Here is a 16332-nt window from a genome sequence, read left to right as displayed (position 1 = left end):
TCCCCATCGTCCCCATTGTCCGCATCCTGAAGAGCTGCTCAGCACAGCTGGGGGTCCCAAGGCCAGACGCTCCCCCCAGCAGCCCCCAGTCCCCCGTGACACCCATTGGTCCCCAAGTACCGCGGGACGTGGGGCGGGACGTGTCGGGGGCGGTGACATGGCCAGACACGGGCTGTTGGCTGTGCCCGGGTCACTGAGACCTGGCAGCCTGTCACATGCCAGAAGCCCACCATTGGCGCCTGCCCCAGTGGCACCCATGGGTGCCCCCTCATCCAGCACTCTCAAGGCGGGGGGTGGCACTGGGGGCCCCTCCTGAGGGTGTGGAGCCCAACGGGAGCCACAGGACAGCCCCATGCCCAGCAGGGTGACACCAGACACGTGATGACAGGGCAGGCTGGGGACCTTTACTGGGGTACAGCCAGGGACACACACCACCCCCACGGGCAGGACCCCCTGCTGGCCCCGTCATGGGAGGTGCAGCGGGGGCCCTGCTGCTGTCCCCAGCCACCGCCCTTCCTGATCCGCTCCAGTGTGCAATCGATCCACGCCTGGTCCTGGAGGCAGCCAGGTCCGCCACAGCACCTCCCGCCCTGCGGCCGCCCTGCAAAACCCGGCGTGGATCCGCGCCCCGTGGACGGGGCTGAGGCGCAGTGCCCGGTGAGGGAACCCCAGCGCTGCGCCCTGGCTGGGCTGGGGGCGGCCGCCACCTCAGAAGGACGTGGCCTTGCTCTGCTCCTCGCTCTCCTCGTCACTGTCCTTCTTGGCTGCCAGGTTGACATGGCCGACGTGCTCCAGCCTGCTGGGAGAAGGGCATCAGCAAGGCATGGCCACCCCCACAGGGCACCCCAGCCCGTTCCCCTGCGGCATCACCGCCTGCGGTGCCGAGGGCACGCCAGGCCACGCACGGCACCGCTGGGCTGCGCGCGGCACCGCCAGCGCCAACCGTCCCCAGCGGGAAACCGAGGCCAGGACGGGGCGCCCGGTGCCAGCCCCGCGGTGACAGCTGCGGTACCTGTCAGTGCCCAGGGTCTCCTGGAGCCCGCTCTGCTTCCTGCGAGGGGAGAGGAGGAGTGAGTGGTGCCCGGGGGGCCCATCCCCGCCCCGCAGCACCCTGCTCTGGGGCTCGTGACCCCCGGGCCGGCAGCCCCGCTGCGGGGGCGCAGGACGTGTCCCCACCGCGGTGACCCACCTGCGCATCCTGATCTGCCAGAGCCGGTTGGCGAGCAGGAGCACAAAGACGATGAAGAGGAAGACGACAACGGCCGTAAGGCCGACAAGCCAGGGCTGCAGCACCTTGGCGCCGGTGCCTGCGTGGCCGGGGGACAGGGGTGAGGACAGGGATAGGGATGGGGATGGCTGCAGGCAAACCCCGTCCTGCAGGAGACAGGACCCGCCATCCCATGGCACAGGGTCCTAGTTGTGCCAAGCCAGGCACCAGGGGACACAAGACACCAGGGGACATCAGCAGACACTCCTCACCCTCCCCACTGTCCCCTGGGTGCTGAGGAAGCCACCCCCGACACAGCCACCCTGTCCCTGGCAGAGCGCAGGGGAACCCAGCAAGGGGAGGGCACTGGGGACAGCAGGTGCCCCCAAACCTTCCTGCTCTGCCCCAGAATGGCTGCTGCCAGGGCACTGGTCCTACTGGGGAGGTCTCCCAGGTGCCGATCCGCTGCCCTGGGGCGGGCATGGCCACCCCCCGAAGGGCACCGCAGGGCACAGGGGCTCGCGGGGGCACGGGGACACCTACCGGCCTGTCCATGGACGGGGGCGGCGAGGACAAGCAGGACCAGGAGCGAGAGGGGCTGCAAGGTCCTCGGCATTTTTGGGCGGCGATGGCAGAGGGAGCTGGGGCACGGCCGGATCGCGCACCCCGAGCTGGGCTCCTCTCCTGCGCGGCTGCTGGTGCAGAGTGCGGGCACCGCTCTCTGCACCCAGGGCCAACGGGCGGCTTTTATTGGGCTCAAGAGGACAAGTGCCACCAAGCTCCATGGCAACATGGCTCCCATAACCCTGGGGAGGTGGCACCTCTCCCCTGGCTCAGCCACCAGCCCCTGCGGCAGCCAACGGCCACCGCCTTGGGACCGCAGTGGCAGCCCCACGCCCAGGGCTGGGTCCACCAGCCCCGGGTGGGTGAGTGGATGTGGGGGCAGATGGACGGGCAGGTGGGTGTTTCACAGTATCACAGTATCACAGTATGTTTGGGATTGGAAGGGACCTCAAAAGATCATCCAGTCCAATCCCCCTGCTGGAGCAGGAACGCCCAGGTGAGGTCGCACAGGAACATGTCTAGGCGGGTTGGAATGTCTGCAGAGAAGGAGACTCCACAACCCCCTGGGCAGCCTGTTCCAGGCTCTGTCACCCTCACTGAGAAGAAGTTTTTTCTCAGATTTAAGTGGAACCTCTTGTGTTCCAGCTTGATCCCATTACCCCTTGTCCTATCATTGTTTGCCACCAAGAAGAGCCTGGCTCCATCCTCGTGGCACTCACCCTTTATATATTTAGAAACATTAATAAGGTCACCCCTCGGTCTCCTCTTCTCCAAACTGAAGACACTCAGCTCCTTCAGCCTTTCTTCATAAGGGAGATGCTCCACTGCCTTAATCATCTTTGTTGCCCTGCGCTGGACCCTCTCCAGCAGTTCCCTGTCCTGCTGGAGCTGAGGGGCCACAACTGGACACAAGATTCCAGGTGTGGTCTCCCCAGGGCAGAGCAGAGGGGCAGGAGAACCTCTCTGACCTACTGACCACCCCCTTCTAACCCACCCCAGGTCCCATTGGCTTCCTGGCCACAAGGGCCCAGTGCTGGCTCGTGGTCACCCTGCTGTCCCCAGGACCCCCAGGTCCCTTTCCCCTACACTGCTCTCTAATATGTAATCTCCCAACCTATACTGGAACCTGGGGTTGTTCCTGCCCAGATGCAGGGACAGACGGATGGATGAGCAGGTGGGTAGGTGGATGGACAGACAGATGTGTGGGTGGCAGGCCAGACAGATGTACGGAGTGCCCAGCCTGCCTGCTGCCCCATCCCAGTCTCTCCCGTGTGCCCATGGGGCACCATTGTCCCCGCTGGCGGGTCCAGGCCAGGGTCCCATCCCCACAGACACGGCCCCTGCCCGGCCGCGGTGGGGACGGGGCAGCACGAGGGGTGCACAGCGCCCGGCCCCCCCGGTTCCTCCCCGGCCCAGGCCAGGCCAGCTGGGCCCAGGTGTGGTGGCTGGTGCCGGCAGGATCCCAACACGTGCCCAGGGAGTGACTGGATATGGTGAAGAGATAAATATTAACGGTGTTATCAGCGAGACCTTGGAAGGGTGAGCTGCTCCGCTTCGCCTCACAGCCCCCACCCACCTGGGCACAGGGGAAACTGAGGCATAGGGAGGCGGCCACCCCAGAGAGAGCCCGTGGGCTTTGTCAGGACCACCCTGCCCATGGCGGTTCCCCAAGGGGTGGAGAATGAGGCCAGGGACATGGGGACAGTGTCCCCACCAGAGGCACGTGGTGGGGGTGGTCCAGCCACATTGCCCATATCCCATTCCCGGTTCCCCACCCAGAGCCCAAGTGGGGCTCATGGATGCTCTGTCCCCCAGAACAGGCTCTGGGGGCAGCTGTGGGTGCCACTGGGTTCTGTCCCAATGGGAGGGGGCACAGCGCACTGAGGGGGCCAGCGGGCAGGGGCAAATCCAGCTTCAGCACACAGACAGCTGTCCGTCCGCCCGTCCTTCCCTCCCCATGTATCTGCACACTGGTGTGCTGACGTGGATCTCCCCGCAGGGGGATGTGTGTGTGTGTATGTGTGTGTGTGTGTGTGTGGTGTGTGTGTGTGGTGTGTGTGTGTGGTGGGTGGGTGGGTGTGTGTGTGTGTGTGTGTGTGTGTGTGTGTGTGTGTGTGTGTGTGTGTGTGTGTGCACCCGCGTCCGTGCCCCCTGCACCCACCCCAGGGGTCTGCACCCCAGAGCACCCACCTTTACGTACCCACGTGTGCCCCCAAACGCGTATCCCTCCCCATGCCTGGAGGGCAGTGCCGCTCCACGGCAGGACTTTACTGTCCCCAGGCAGGGTCAGGGTGTCCCAGGCTGCCACGTTCCCATGCCCACGCCTGGCTAAAGGGTGAGCGAGCAGCGCTGGGGCAGGCAGCTTTATTGGGGGCAGCGACAGCAGCCCCAAAATAAGCGTGTGGGGCTGTGCTGAGGATGGTTAAGCCACATGCCAGCACTGGGCAGTGTCATTCCTGTGTCCGGAATGGGCCATGCTGTGACCATGCTGGCCATGGCCGCGGGGTCTGGCAGCAGCAGGGGGGTCCCCTGGCCCTAGAAAAACGTCTTCTTGTGGGAGTCGGCGAAGGAGATGGAGCTGCGCGGGGCGGTGCCGAGCAGCCCCGGCGGGACGTCCATGCCGGGCAGGGCGCCGGCACCTCCACCCTGCGGCTTCCCCTCTGCCGGCACCCAGTCTTCCTCCAGCCACTCCACCTCCAGCGCGGTCCCCTCGGCCACCACCGCCTTCTCCTCCTCCGGCTTGGGCCCGAACGCCCAGTCTGCGCAAGCAGAGATGGAGCCATCAGCAGCACATCCCCGCCACGGCAACGGCTCTGGGTTTGGGGTCCCCCCCTTGCCCTCACCCAGCCCCGCTCCGGGCAGCACTCACCGGCGAAGTCGTGCACCAGGTCCTTGATGAGGTGCCCCACGATGGCGTACGCCACCACCAGCACCAGGGTGGCCGCCATCACCAGGTAAAGCACGTAGCGGGGCAGGCGGATGCTGTCCAGGGCAGGGGGTTTGTAGTCCACATACAGCACCTCGTCCTCCTCGGGGGGCGACTGCAGCAAGTGCCGTGACCCCCAGGTCCCCGCGCTGCCGGGGAGGGGGGGGCTCCCTGCCATGGCCATCGCCAGCTGCCCCCGCACCCCGGCCCGGAGCCCCCAAAGCTGCTGCCACGTGAGGGGCCGCGGGGGAGAAGCGGCATCAGGGTTGGCGAAGGCTCCTCGGCGCCGGCAGCTCACGGGGACAGCGGGTCCCCATGCCCGGGGGGCAGCACCGCTCGCCGCTGCCGCCCAAGGACGGAGCGTCTGCGGGAAGGAGCTTAGCGCCGGCTAATCCAGGCACAGCCCGTGGGCTCAGCACAGCGGGGACCAGCGGGCTCCGGCACGGCCCAGGGTCCCCCGAATCTGCTCCCTGGCAGCACCGCAGGTACCTCCGTCCAGTGGGAGTGGGGAATCGTCTGCGGCTGGAGAAGCCCGAAGGCAGCGATGGGGAAGGACGCCCCGAGGCCGCCCCCCTTCTGCAGCTCAGTTAAATCCCTCTGCAGGCCCGATCCCCCAAGCAGATGGTGTTAAATCCTGGCAGCAGCCAGGACACAGCAGCCCCTGAGCCAGGAGGTGATGGCGATGGAGCCACAGCCCTGTGCTGGGGGGTCCTGCAGGGCCCCCTTTGCTGCGCAGAGTCCAGAGCGGGGACTGTCACCTTCCCAGAGCTTCGCGCTGGCCAGTGCATTGCAGCGCCCCGGCGCCCGGCATCGCCCCTCCCGCGGGGAGCAGCCTGCGAGGGGCGCGGGGTGCAGGCGCCCCCCAAAAGCGACGCCCTCCGCAGCGGGGGGCGCGGGGTTTGGCCCGGACCAGCAGCAGTCCCGAAAAAACCCCGAAACCTTCCCGGACTGAGTTGGCCAGGGAGCGACGAGGGTGCCCGTGGGGTTCGGCGCCAAGTCAAGGCTCAGCGCCCAAACCTCCCTCCACCCTGGCACCCATCACAGCCCTACTGCGCCCAGGCTGCCCCTGGCCAAATCCTGGCCACAAAAATGCCAGTTTCATTCCAATTCGGGCTTAAAAGGCATTTGAGGGAATGGAGGAAAACGCAGGCACAGAGACTTAGAAACAAACCTGCGCAGTCTGAGTGAGTCACCTGTGGAAATGCTGGAGACCAGCAGAGAGCAAGGGTTGGAGCACCAGGGTGATACGTGAGACAAACACAGCGGCAAACGCGGGACGGCGCTGGCACCGTGCCGGAGCCCGCGGCCCGATAAGGTCCAGCAGGCAGCCGGCAGCTGCCTCGCAACTGATAGCACAGCAAGGGGGAAACGGCACGTCCCCCACCCTGCCCCATCGCCCGTGGGGAACGGAGAAGGGGGCAAAGATGCCCCAAAGCTCGGCAGTGCCAGCTTGGTCCTGCCCACCACCCAGCGGCTACGGAGGATGAGGGAACTGGGGCAAAAGGCCCTGTAACAGCTGCGGACTCCAAAATGGTGTGAAAACACCAGGTTTTTGTATCCCATGCTGAGGAACAGAACATGCTCCACATCACACACAGTGATCCCGGCCATAGCATTTGGCGCAGGTGTCTGACTTCCAGGAAGCATGTACAATTGAAACTGGTCAGGTCTCAAGTAAAACTGCCTTCCATGGGGCCCTGAACTGGGCCAGAGCCGGGGCTCCCTGCACCACAGCCCTGGGGACGCCGCAGCAGCAGCTTTAGGGACCCAGGGCTGAGCCCAGGAGTGACTTGCAGGGAGAGTCCGGGCAGGGGGAGAAGCCCCGTGGGCAGGACGCCCGTCCCCGCAGGGCAGCGGGACCCCGGCCCCTCTGCGGGCAGCACCGCGGGGGCAGCATCTGCCCCCCTCCCTGAGCCCGCCAGGGTCACCCTGTGCCATCAGTGACCCCCCCATGCTCTCTCCTCGCATTATGGTTGGGCGTGACAATCGTAAAGGTCTTTTCCAACCTAAGTTCTTCTGTTGTACGGTTCTATTACGGCAGCCCAGGAGCTGGGGTCTGACCCTGCGGCACTGGGCGCACCCCACATTTGTGTTAGGGCTAAATCACAGCTCAACTCACACAGAAGCTCCCCCCACCAGAATTGTATTCCCCGCCAGCCCCGCTGTGCCCGCACTGGGCTGCCGGGGGGGTTGGGCGCTGGGTGATGGCAGCAGACACCAGCCTCAGCCCTCCCAGGTCTGGTTAAACACGGGGGAAAGTCCGGGCAGGCTCTGCCTCACCCCATAAGCCCTATGGCAGCGCCATTCCCTGCAGAAAGAACAAGCGCAGCCAAATCTTCCAAACTTTGTAATGAAACAACCCCCATCCCAGGACAAAGGCTGCCGCGAGCGCAGCCCCGGCCTGCCACGACAGGAGAGGCCAAACCCACAGCGGCTCCTCTGGCGCGGAGGCAAGGAGGGACCCAGCTCAGCACCACAGGCGATTCTGAGGCATCGCAGCGCTATGACCCAGGGGAGCGGGCGCCTGGAGCCAGCCCTGGCCCCCAGCACAGCTCAGCAGGAAACACGGAGCTGTTTCCCACCGACCCGCCATGGCAGCACAAGCCCAGAGCAGCCGCGGGCCCCGCGCAGCTGCAACAGGCTCCGACGTGCAGAGCGGAGCCCACCCCGTCCAAGCCCCGAGCCAGGCTGTGGGCAGGCACCGCTGATCCTGGCAGGGAACAGAGGCCCATCCAGGAAACGGGGGATGGCGGCGAGGGGGAACAAGTAGCAGCTCAGCCTGGATTTGGAAGGAGAAGGTGGCTGTAATTGTGCCAGAGAGCAAATCCAATTCCTCCTCCGCCACAGCAAGGCACAGATCCAGACCAACGGAGGCGGCCATGAAAGCACAGCCGGGGGGGCAGGAGGCAGCGCCCCAGCCTGTGCCCCCCCAGCCAGGGCTCAGGCAGAGGCCTGCAGCTTGCAGAGCCCGTCAGCGTACTGGAACTGGGTGCCGTTCTCGTACTCATACATGTCCAGAGCCACCTCGCAGCTCTCCCGCACCACCCGCTCCTCGTCATGGGCGAAGGCACGCAGGGTCTCCAGGCAGGAGGGGCGGGCGATGGAGCCCAGCGCCTCGGCGCACTCGTGCCGCACCATGGGGCTCTCGGTGCGGCTGCGCAGCGCGGCCGTCAGCTGCGGGACGCAGGTCTCATCCTGCATCTGGCCCAGCACGTAGCCGATCTCATGGCGGAACAGGGCGCTGCCGCAGCGCAGGCCTGCGGGGAGGAGACAAGAGTGAGTGTGCATGGGGATATTTGGCCAGAGCCTCCCCACCCAAAAGCCAGTGATGCAATGGGGCAGGCTGGCCTGGGGGTGAGAGCCAGCAGCGGCCACCCCAGACCCATGGGGGCTTTTGGGGAAGGGGACAGAATAGCTACAGGAAGGCCCGTCCCATGCTGCTCCATGACTCGGCACAGCCGGGGCATTCGCGGCACCACGCGCCCGCAGCCATGCCCCTGCGCTGTGGGGACGCCCTCTGGTGACGGTGGCACCTGCTGTCCCAGCAGAGCTGCCAGCACCCCCTCATGGGCTCTGCCCCACCAGCACGATGTGCTCGGGGCTGCGCGGCAGCACAGCCACAGCTTCAAGCCGCTCCACGCTGTGGGATGGAGCCGTCACAGCGGGAGCTCGCAGATCCCCCCACACCTTGTCTCAAGGTGCAGACGTGTCCTCGGCTCGTCCCAGGTGGCTGGAGAGCCTCGTCCTCTTCCCTCAGGCTGGGGATGGGTCCAGTCAGTTCCAGAGTTGTGGTCTGTCCCCTCCCCACTCCAGAGAGATTCACCGCCCTCTTCAGAGCTATTCCCAAACCCCATGACGAGGTTGGCAGCCTCTGACTTCCCAGGATGGGAGCGCGGGACTCCGACACCCTGGGGACAGGCCCCACCAGGAGACTGGTCAGACTGCTTGGTCCCAAGCCAACAGTACAGACTCCCCCACCTGGACCCAGAGAAAGAGGGGCCCTGGAGGATGGTGAGGGGGCTGTGAAACACCAGAAAGCACAGAGCACATTGCAATGTGGCTCCTGCAAGCAAGCAGGTGGACAGCAGCTCTAGAAACAAACATGTGAAGAGCTTAAGAGGAGCCCCACAGCTCTGGCAGCCCTGGATTTGAGAAGGGCCAATCCTGGATTAACCTATACAGACTTAGAGCAAGGAGACTGCAGACAGCCTCTCGCTGGCCCTTACCATCCGCCAGGGCCAGCACAGCAGCCTGGCCCCCCAGGTTTCGCAGGGCAAACATGGCTCTGTAGCGGTCGAACAGCGTGCATGACTCATCCAGGAGGGTTCTGCGGAGTTTGGCGACGTCTGTCTCCTCGGCAGGGGGGGCAGGATCCACAGAGAGGTAGGGGCTGCTGCCTGGCTCCTGCTTGTTCTCCTGCAGCCACTCCAGCCTCCTCACCGCCAGCTGACACGTCTCTGCCACCTGTGGGTATGGGGACACAGCCCTGGCTGCAGGATGGCACCATATGGTGCTGGGAGGGTGCCCAGGGCTTCCTGACCACAGCTGGACACCAGCACACAGCAGGATGCCACTTGTGGGGTCCCTGTCCACTGCCAGGGCCTGCCCAGGAGAGACCAGCTTCACCCTCCTGGACCAGCAACACTGCACCCCAGGGGAAATGAGCCCCCCAAGAGCCTCACCTCAACCACAGGATCCTCCGAATAGCGTTTCAGGACATCCAGCACCTCGGGATTCCCAATAGCACCCAGGGCTTCACCTGAAGGAAGGACGTGTCGGGATGCGATCACGGTGAACACACACGGAGAACCCTGCTGTGTCCTCCAGCAAAGCCTTGCCCCCGACTGACCGATCCGGGCACATAAACACGGGCAGAGCCAGCCCGGCCAGCAGGGAGGGGAAGGCTCGGCCAACCAGTCCGGCCAGGGGATGTGGTGAAGTGGTTACATGCGTCACAGTTTTCCAAGCCATGACACACCAAGTGCCCCCAGGTCCCACCCGCCAGCCGGACCCAGAGCGGCGGGAGCTGCCGTCGTACCTGCCTCGTGCCTGACCATGGGCTCCTGGCTGGCGTCCTCCAGCACCGCGATGAGCACGGGAACGGCCGCCTCGTCCTGCATCTGGCCCAGGCAGTAGGCGAGCTCGTGTTTCAGCAGCGCGGACTCGTCCCCGAACGCCCGGCTGATCCAGCCCACGGCCGCACGGCCGCCCAGGTTGCGCAGGGTGAAAAGCGCCCGGAACCGGGCAGGCAGGGGCTGGGCCGCGTCCACCAGCGTCCGGCCGATGGCGTCCACCTCCTGCTCGGTCACCATGGTGCCGGGAGGGGACGATCTGCTCCCGGTGCGGCTCCTCCGGTCACACTCCTGCGCACGGGGAAGGAGCTCAGGGGGCACCGCCCGCAGCCGCCGCGACCGGGGGCCCCTCAACCGACAGCGGGGCCCTCACGCCGGGGCAGAGAGGGAGCGGCGCGGGGGGCCCAGCGCAGCAGGCGAGACCCGGCTCGGGGCCGGCGGGCCCAGCACAACCGGGCCTGACCCCACGGGAAGTGGCCGAACCCGGTTTGACCGGATCGCCAGGACCGACGACCCACCCGCCGCGAACGCGCCAGCCCGGCCCCGTTCCGCCGCCGCCGGGCTCTGACGGGCCGGAGGGAACGGCCCGAACCGCGGCCGAAACCCCGCGGAGACGAGACCCGACCGCTCCGGTCCGCACTCACCGCGCGCCGCCATGCCGCTCCCTCACGTGACCGCACCGGCAGCTCCTACCACGGCACTTCCGGGCAGGGGAGGGCGGGGCCGCCCCGAGCGCGCCCCCATGGGAGGGCACTGCCGTTCCCCCCCCTTCGCCGAGTGGGAGCAGCCGGGCGGTCGGTGGCGGCGCATGCGCGGTGAGCGGAGCGCAGGCCGGGAGCGGGGGCGCTGCGCCCCCAGAGCCCCGCACAGAGCGCCCCCTAGAGCGCCCCCGGCCCCGCGGCCTTTGCAGCCCCCGGCCCCGCGGGAAGGGCAGGACGAGGCTGTGCCGCTCCCCCGCCCCCCAGCACCGCGCTGCTGCAGCTGCCCCGGCACGGGCAGCGTCCCCCGGCGCGGGGAATCCAGTCCAGGCAGGTGGTTCTCAGCCGGTGCCCGGGGCGGAGCTGCTGTTTCCGTTCCCGCCGCAGGCAGCGGAGCCCGGAGGAGCTCGGAGCTGGCGGGGAGGGCCAGTCGGGGCTGAGCCGCAGCCCCCACAGCAAAGCCCCGAGGGCGATGTGGGGCTGTGCTGGCACAGCCCGGGGCGGCACGTTTGCAGATGCGACTTCATCCCGGCTGGTGCCAGCAAAGCAAGTCCCTGCTTTGCTGCTGCTTTCCCTTCCCCTCCCGAGTGTGCTTACGCAGCAAGTTTCGCGCCTCCAAAGGGGTTTTGCGTTACTTCAAGCCTCCTGCTAAGTTTTGGCCTGATGCAGGGGCCTTGGGACAGAGATGTGCCCCTCGGAATGAGAGACCCAGGCGGTCCTGTCCCTCGCCCAGCCCCGGTCCCCGCTTTACCCACACAACACGCCACCAGACCGCTCAGATCCTGGGAGAGAACAAGAGCACAAAATACATTCTGCTGCCTGAAACCACCACAGCAAAACCAGCACGAGCGCGATGCAGCCGCTCCCCCCGCAACCCAGGAACAGCAGGTGCAGCCCCCAGCTTTCCCTGCTCTGCCCACAGCTTCAGCAGAGCCAAGAGGGCGCTGTCCTTTGCCAAACAGCCCCGTACTGCTGAGCCAACATTTGCCAGAGTCATAAGAAGTCCGTGAGCAGGGATGCACGGGGCTGCTGCTCCCCGCCGGCCCCGTCAGCCCTCCCCGCAGCTCTCGAAGTACTGGCACATCAGCTCGCGCATTTGCTCGGCCCGGCCATCCTCCATGGCAGCAGGTGCAGGCTGGCCGGGCTTGGGCAGCTCGGTGGGCTCGGTGCCCTCCAGCCACTCCTCATTGAAGGGGTTGTCATGGGCTTCACAGATGTTGTGCAGGATGCAGCAGGCGAGGACGAGCGTGGGCAGCAGCTCCAGGCTGCAGTCGTCACACTTGAGGAGGATCTGCCAGCGCGCCTTCAGGCGCAGGAAGGCGTTCTCGATCACACTGTGCGCCCGCTTCAGGCGGTAGTTGAACTGCAGCTGCCGCTGGGTGAGGTTCTCGTCCTCCTGGTAGGGCTTGAGGATCCAGTCTTGCAAGGGGTAGGTGGCATCACCCAGCAGCACGTACTTCTGCGCCTTCCCCATGAAGTGCTTGGGAGGGTTGGGGCACAGCCGGCCCTCCTTGGCCAGCACCCACAGGCTGGAGCTCTCCAGGACCGCGCTGTTCTCCATGCTGCCAGGAAAGGCGGTGGAGACGTCCCAGAACTGGCCCAGCCCATCCACGGTGGCCTGCGTCAGGATGGAGTGCCAGCCCTGGCCGTTGCAGTAGTCGGCACTGAGGCGCAGGGGCGGGTGGATGGGGATGTGAAGGCTGTCCAGGGCGCCGATGCAGTGCGGGAAGCCCCAGCGGGTGCAGAAGATGCGCACCATGTTCTCCAGCTCTTTCTCGTTGGGCAGACGGAGATAGAGGGGCTTCAGCAGCAAGACGATGGCGTAACTCACCTCCCGGACACACGTCTGCACCGTGGAGGGCCCCACGCCAAACAGGGGGCTCAGCGTCTGGTACTCCACGTTGGTGGCCAAGTGCCACAGGGCCACGGCCACCCTCTTCTCCAGGGGCAGGGTGGGGTGGAAATGGGCGCTGTGTGGAGCCAGCCCAGGCCGCAGCTGGTTGCAGACATAGAAGAAGGTCTCCTTGGACATCCGAAACTTCTCCAGCCAGTCCTGGGGCCCAAACTCCTTCAGGACCACCCGTTCCCACCAGTCTGTGCTCCTGACGCTGGGCCAGGCACGGGGGTAGAAGTAGCAGCTGGTTCTCCTCCGGCGAGCGATCAGGAGCTGCAGCGCGGCAGGGAGAGGGGTGTGAGACGGCAGCACCTCCCTGTCCCACACCCTGTGCTTCACCGGGACCTCCCCGCTCACCGCCAGCCAGCTCCTGACCTGCTGCCCAATGCCACACAGCTGGTGGTCCCGACCGGCACGACCACTGGGTCAAATTTTCCTGTTCCTGGGCAACGTCATTGCAAACCCACCAAGCAAGAGTTGTGATCCTGGACCCTGTGACCCGGAGAAAGCTTCAGGGAGACTTTGCTGCAGCCTTTCTGTACTTAAAAGGGGCTGATAAGAAAGATGGGGCCAGTCTTTTGAGCAGGGCCTGCTGCGATAGGACAAGGGGTGATGGTTTAAACTAAAGGAGGGAGATTCAGGCTGGACATGAGGAAGGAATTGTTGGCCCTGAGGGTGGTGAGAGCCTGGCCCAGGTTGGCCAGAGAGGTGGTGGATGAACCATCCCTGGAGACACCCCAGGCCAGGCTGGACGGGGCTCTGAGCACCCTGAGCTGGTGAAGATGTCCCTGTCATGGGTTGGACTGGATGAGTTTTGAAGGCCCTTCAACCCAAACCACTCTATGATTCTATTCTATGATTCTATAGGATGCCCAGGTGCTGCAGACAAGGAACCTTCTGGAAAAGTCCCCTTTTGGGGCACCCACTTACTCTGTGGCTTTATTTTATAAGGAGTGTTACTTGCTTTCCTGCAGCCACATGAGCCGGGGCCCTGCTCACGATCTGTAAGGTGGAGCAGGTGCCCAGGCTCCTGGCGCCTCCATGGGAATCGCTTTTCTGTTATTAAATTCTAAAAAGCATCTTTAAGCTGAAAAGAGGCTTTTTTCACCTTCCTTGGCAACTGCCCAGAGAACTGGGTTCCCTGTATTCCCTTCCAACAGCTTGTCCTTGCTGCCATATGTCCCCAAGCCCTTTGTATCCCACATCCTTTGTGTCCCCCGCCTACAGTGTCACCCCCTGCTTCATGTCCCCGTCCTTTGTGCCTAAGTTCACATCTCATGTCCCTCAGGCTCTCCGTCCTTCGTGTCCCCCCATCCTTTGTGTCCCTGTCTTTGTGTTCCACACCACCCCCACCCTCCGTGATCTCTGTGTCCCCTTGTGTCCTTTGTCTCCCACATCCTCCTGTCCCTTTGTTTCATGTCCCACATGTCCCCTGTCCTTTGTGTCCCTGTACCGTGTGTCCCCCCCCGGGCCCCCCTACTTCCCATCCCTGTACTTCGTGTGCTGCACATCCCCCGCTCCCCATTTCTTGTCTCCATGACCCGTGTCCCCGCGTGTCCTCCGTGTCCTACAACCCTCCTGTCCGCGCGCATCGTGTCCCAGATGCCCCGTGTCCCGCATCCTTTGTGTCCCCGTGAACCGTGCGTGTCCCCGTGTCCCCCGTGACGCCCGCGTTCCGTGTCCCCGCCCGCCGCGTCCCCGCGTCCTTCCGTCCCCCACCCATCGCGCCCCGTCCTCGCCGCCCGCCGCGGTCCCGCCCCGGTACCGTCATGAGGCGCTTCTGCCGCTGGCTGTAGTAGTGCCGGAGCCAGGCGCGCCGCTGCGGCCCGTCCCAGGCCCCGCCGGTGCCGGCCATGACCCGCCGCCCGCCCGCCCGCCGCCGCGCCAGCGCGCACAGCAGCACCAGCAGCCGCTCCTGCATTTTCAAATCGGGAGCCGGGGCCGCCCTGGAAGTGATCGGCCGCGGGGTCACGGCGGGACCGGGGGGTGGGCGCCGGCCCGACCCGCCTCCCGCGGGACTCGGCCGCGGGGCGGCCCCGGCGGCGCGGGCTCTGCCGCTCTCGGGATGGAGCTGGAGCCCGCGCACCGCCCGTCAGCAGCAACACCCACGCGTTTATTTGAAACAACGCTGCAAAAACGCGCTGGGCTGCTCTTTGGGGAAGAACTTGGACAGAAAAGCAAAACAACCCCCCCCTCAAACAAAACATTGAGCCCCCAGAGCGGTGCCCAGTTCCCCAAAGCCTGTTGGGTTGTCGGGGTGTGCCACGGTGGGTATTCACATCCCCAGGCTCCGGGTGACACCAGGGGACGGGGCTGCCCCCCCAGGAGGGGCTGAGGTGATTCATGTCCTGACTCTGGGGTTTCTTAAAAGGAATGATCCAGGCCCTTCTTAGGTTGCCAATTATAAGCCGCTTTTTGTTGTTGTAAATAACATACAAGGGAGCTTCAAAGAGATTCTCAATTAATCACGGGAGACTGAGCTGCATTAATAACAGTGGAATTGTGTGCCCACAGCTTGGTGGGTTGTTGGTGCAGGGCGGGCTGTCGGTGGGACACCGGTGCTGGGTTATGAGAGTGCCGGAGCATCACGGACAGACACCATGTGCATAGAGGAATCCTCTGCCTCCTTCGACCCACCAGCCCAGCCAGAGCCAGCCCAGCCGCCAGGGGAGGGGGCCCAGCAGGGCGGCTGGCTGGACACCTGCAGGTGTCAGGAATGGCCTGGGGGAGCTGCTCACAGCATCACAGAACGTCCTGAGGTGGAAGGACCCACAGGATCATTGGTTCCAACTGCTGTCCCTGCACAGGACACCCCACAGGTCACCCCGTGTGTCTGAGGACGGTGTCCAGTCTCTTCTTGAACACTGGGGCCGGGATTATTCAATATATTCATCAATGATTTGGACGAGGGAATAGAGCGACTGTCAGCAAGTTTGCTGGTGACACCGAGCTGGGAGGAGTGGCTGACACTGGAAGCTGTGCTGCCATCAGAGACCTGGACAGGCTGGAGAGCTGGGCAGGGAAAAATGTAATGAAATAGAACAAGGGCAAGTGTAGAGTCTTGAATCTGGGCAGGAACAACCCCAGGTTCAGTGCAAGTTGGGGAATGACCTATTAGAGAGCAGCGTAGGGGAAAGGGACCTGGGGGTCCTGGGGACAGCAGGGTGAGCATGAGCCAGCACTGGGCCCTTGTGGCCAGGAAGCCAATGGTACCTGGGGTGGGTTAGAAGGGGGTGGTCAGTAGGTCAGAGAGGTTCTCCTGCCCCTCTGCTCTGCCCTGGGGAGAGCACACCTGGAATATTGTGTCCAGTTGTGGCCCCTCAGTTCCAGCAGGACAGGGAACTGCTGCAGAGAGTCCAGCGCAGCCACCAAGATGCTGAAGGGAGTGGAGCATCTCCCGTGTGAGGAAAGGCTGAGGGAGCTGGGGCTCTGGAGCTGGACAAGAGGAGACTGAGGGGGGACTCATTCCTGGGGATCAATATGGAAAGGGGGAGTGTCAGGAGGATGGAGCCAGGCTCTTCTGGGTGACAACCAGTGACAGGACAAGGGGCAATGGGTGCAAACTGGAACACAGGAGGTTCCATTTAAATTTGAGAAGAAACTTGTTGGGGTGAGGGTGGCAGAGCCTGGCCCAGGCTGCCCAGGGGGTTGTGGAGTCTCCTTCTCTGCAGACATTCCAACCCGCCTGGACACCTTCCTGTGTAACCTCATCTGGGTGTTCCTGCTCCATGGGGGGATTGCACTGGATGAGCTTTCCCTTTCAGTCCCTGACATTCTGGGATTCTGTGACTGCAGCCGCTGCTCATCCGGCTTCCCCTCCAAACCTTCAGCAGCTTCGTGTTCCTCCTCTGGACACTCTCCAGTAGCTTTATCTCCTTTTCTCCCGTGTCCCCAGCCCTGCACACAGTGAATGCTGCAGGTGAGGCCGCCCAGCGCAGAGCAGACCGGGACAGTCCCCCCTGCCCGGCTGG

At 64.7% G+C, this 16332-nt stretch overlaps 4 protein-coding genes across 6 annotated transcripts; all 4 read right to left on the bottom strand.

Annotated features, from left to right (window-relative positions):
* Positions 1-441: 441 nt before the first annotated feature.
* SMIM24 (small integral membrane protein 24) lies at positions 442-2040 on the bottom strand. Its single transcript, XM_082076411.1, has 4 exons — positions 1751-2040; positions 1190-1307; positions 1013-1051; positions 442-799 (listed from the first exon to the last, which is right to left on the bottom strand). Exons 1-4 carry the CDS (start codon positions 2007-2009, stop codon positions 709-711), a joined length of 507 nt encoding a protein of 168 aa, XP_081932537.1. The 5' UTR covers positions 2010-2040; the 3' UTR covers positions 442-708.
* A 1977-nt stretch (positions 2041-4017) lies between these two features.
* Positions 4018-5900, bottom strand: SMIM44 (small integral membrane protein 44). 2 transcript variants are annotated; one of them, XM_082076428.1, is made up of 3 exons: positions 5869-5900; positions 4641-5061; positions 4018-4530 (listed from the first exon to the last, which is right to left on the bottom strand). In XM_082076428.1, the coding sequence occupies exons 2-3, from the start codon at positions 4879-4881 to the stop codon at positions 4307-4309; spliced, it is 465 nt and encodes a 154-aa protein (XP_081932554.1). In that variant the 5' UTR covers positions 4882-5061; positions 5869-5900; the 3' UTR covers positions 4018-4306. The 2 variants fall into 2 exon arrangements, with proteins under 2 accessions (XP_081932554.1, XP_081932553.1); XM_082076427.1 differs by having other exon boundaries at positions 4641-5886.
* A 1127-nt stretch (positions 5901-7027) lies between these two features.
* DOHH (deoxyhypusine hydroxylase) lies at positions 7028-10528 on the bottom strand. 2 transcript variants are annotated; one of them, XM_082076420.1, is made up of 5 exons: positions 10410-10528; positions 9736-10057; positions 9380-9456; positions 8924-9161; positions 7028-7954 (listed from the first exon to the last, which is right to left on the bottom strand). In XM_082076420.1, the coding sequence occupies exons 2-5, from the start codon at positions 10007-10009 to the stop codon at positions 7638-7640; spliced, it is 906 nt and encodes a 301-aa protein (XP_081932546.1). In that variant the 5' UTR covers positions 10010-10057; positions 10410-10528; the 3' UTR covers positions 7028-7637. The 2 variants fall into 2 exon arrangements, with proteins under 2 accessions (XP_081932546.1, XP_081932547.1); XM_082076421.1 differs by having other exon boundaries at positions 9736-10060; positions 10414-10493.
* A 719-nt stretch (positions 10529-11247) lies between these two features.
* On the bottom strand, positions 11248-14282 carry LOC309449895 (uncharacterized protein; the record flags this gene model as incomplete). Its single annotated transcript, XM_082076418.1, has 2 exons — positions 11248-12634; positions 14127-14282. 2 exons carry the CDS (start codon positions 14280-14282, stop codon positions 11516-11518), a joined length of 1275 nt encoding a protein of 424 aa, XP_081932544.1. The 3' UTR covers positions 11248-11515.
* Positions 14283-16332: the final 2050 nt, after the last annotated feature.

The sequence above is a fragment of the Streptopelia decaocto genome (assembly GCF_964273445.1).
Source record: "Streptopelia decaocto genome assembly, contig: SUPER_24_unloc_1, whole genome shotgun sequence".
NCBI classification, from domain to species: Eukaryota; Metazoa; Chordata; class Aves; order Columbiformes; family Columbidae; genus Streptopelia; species Streptopelia decaocto.
This window is presented reverse-complemented; position numbering and strand designations above follow the sequence as displayed.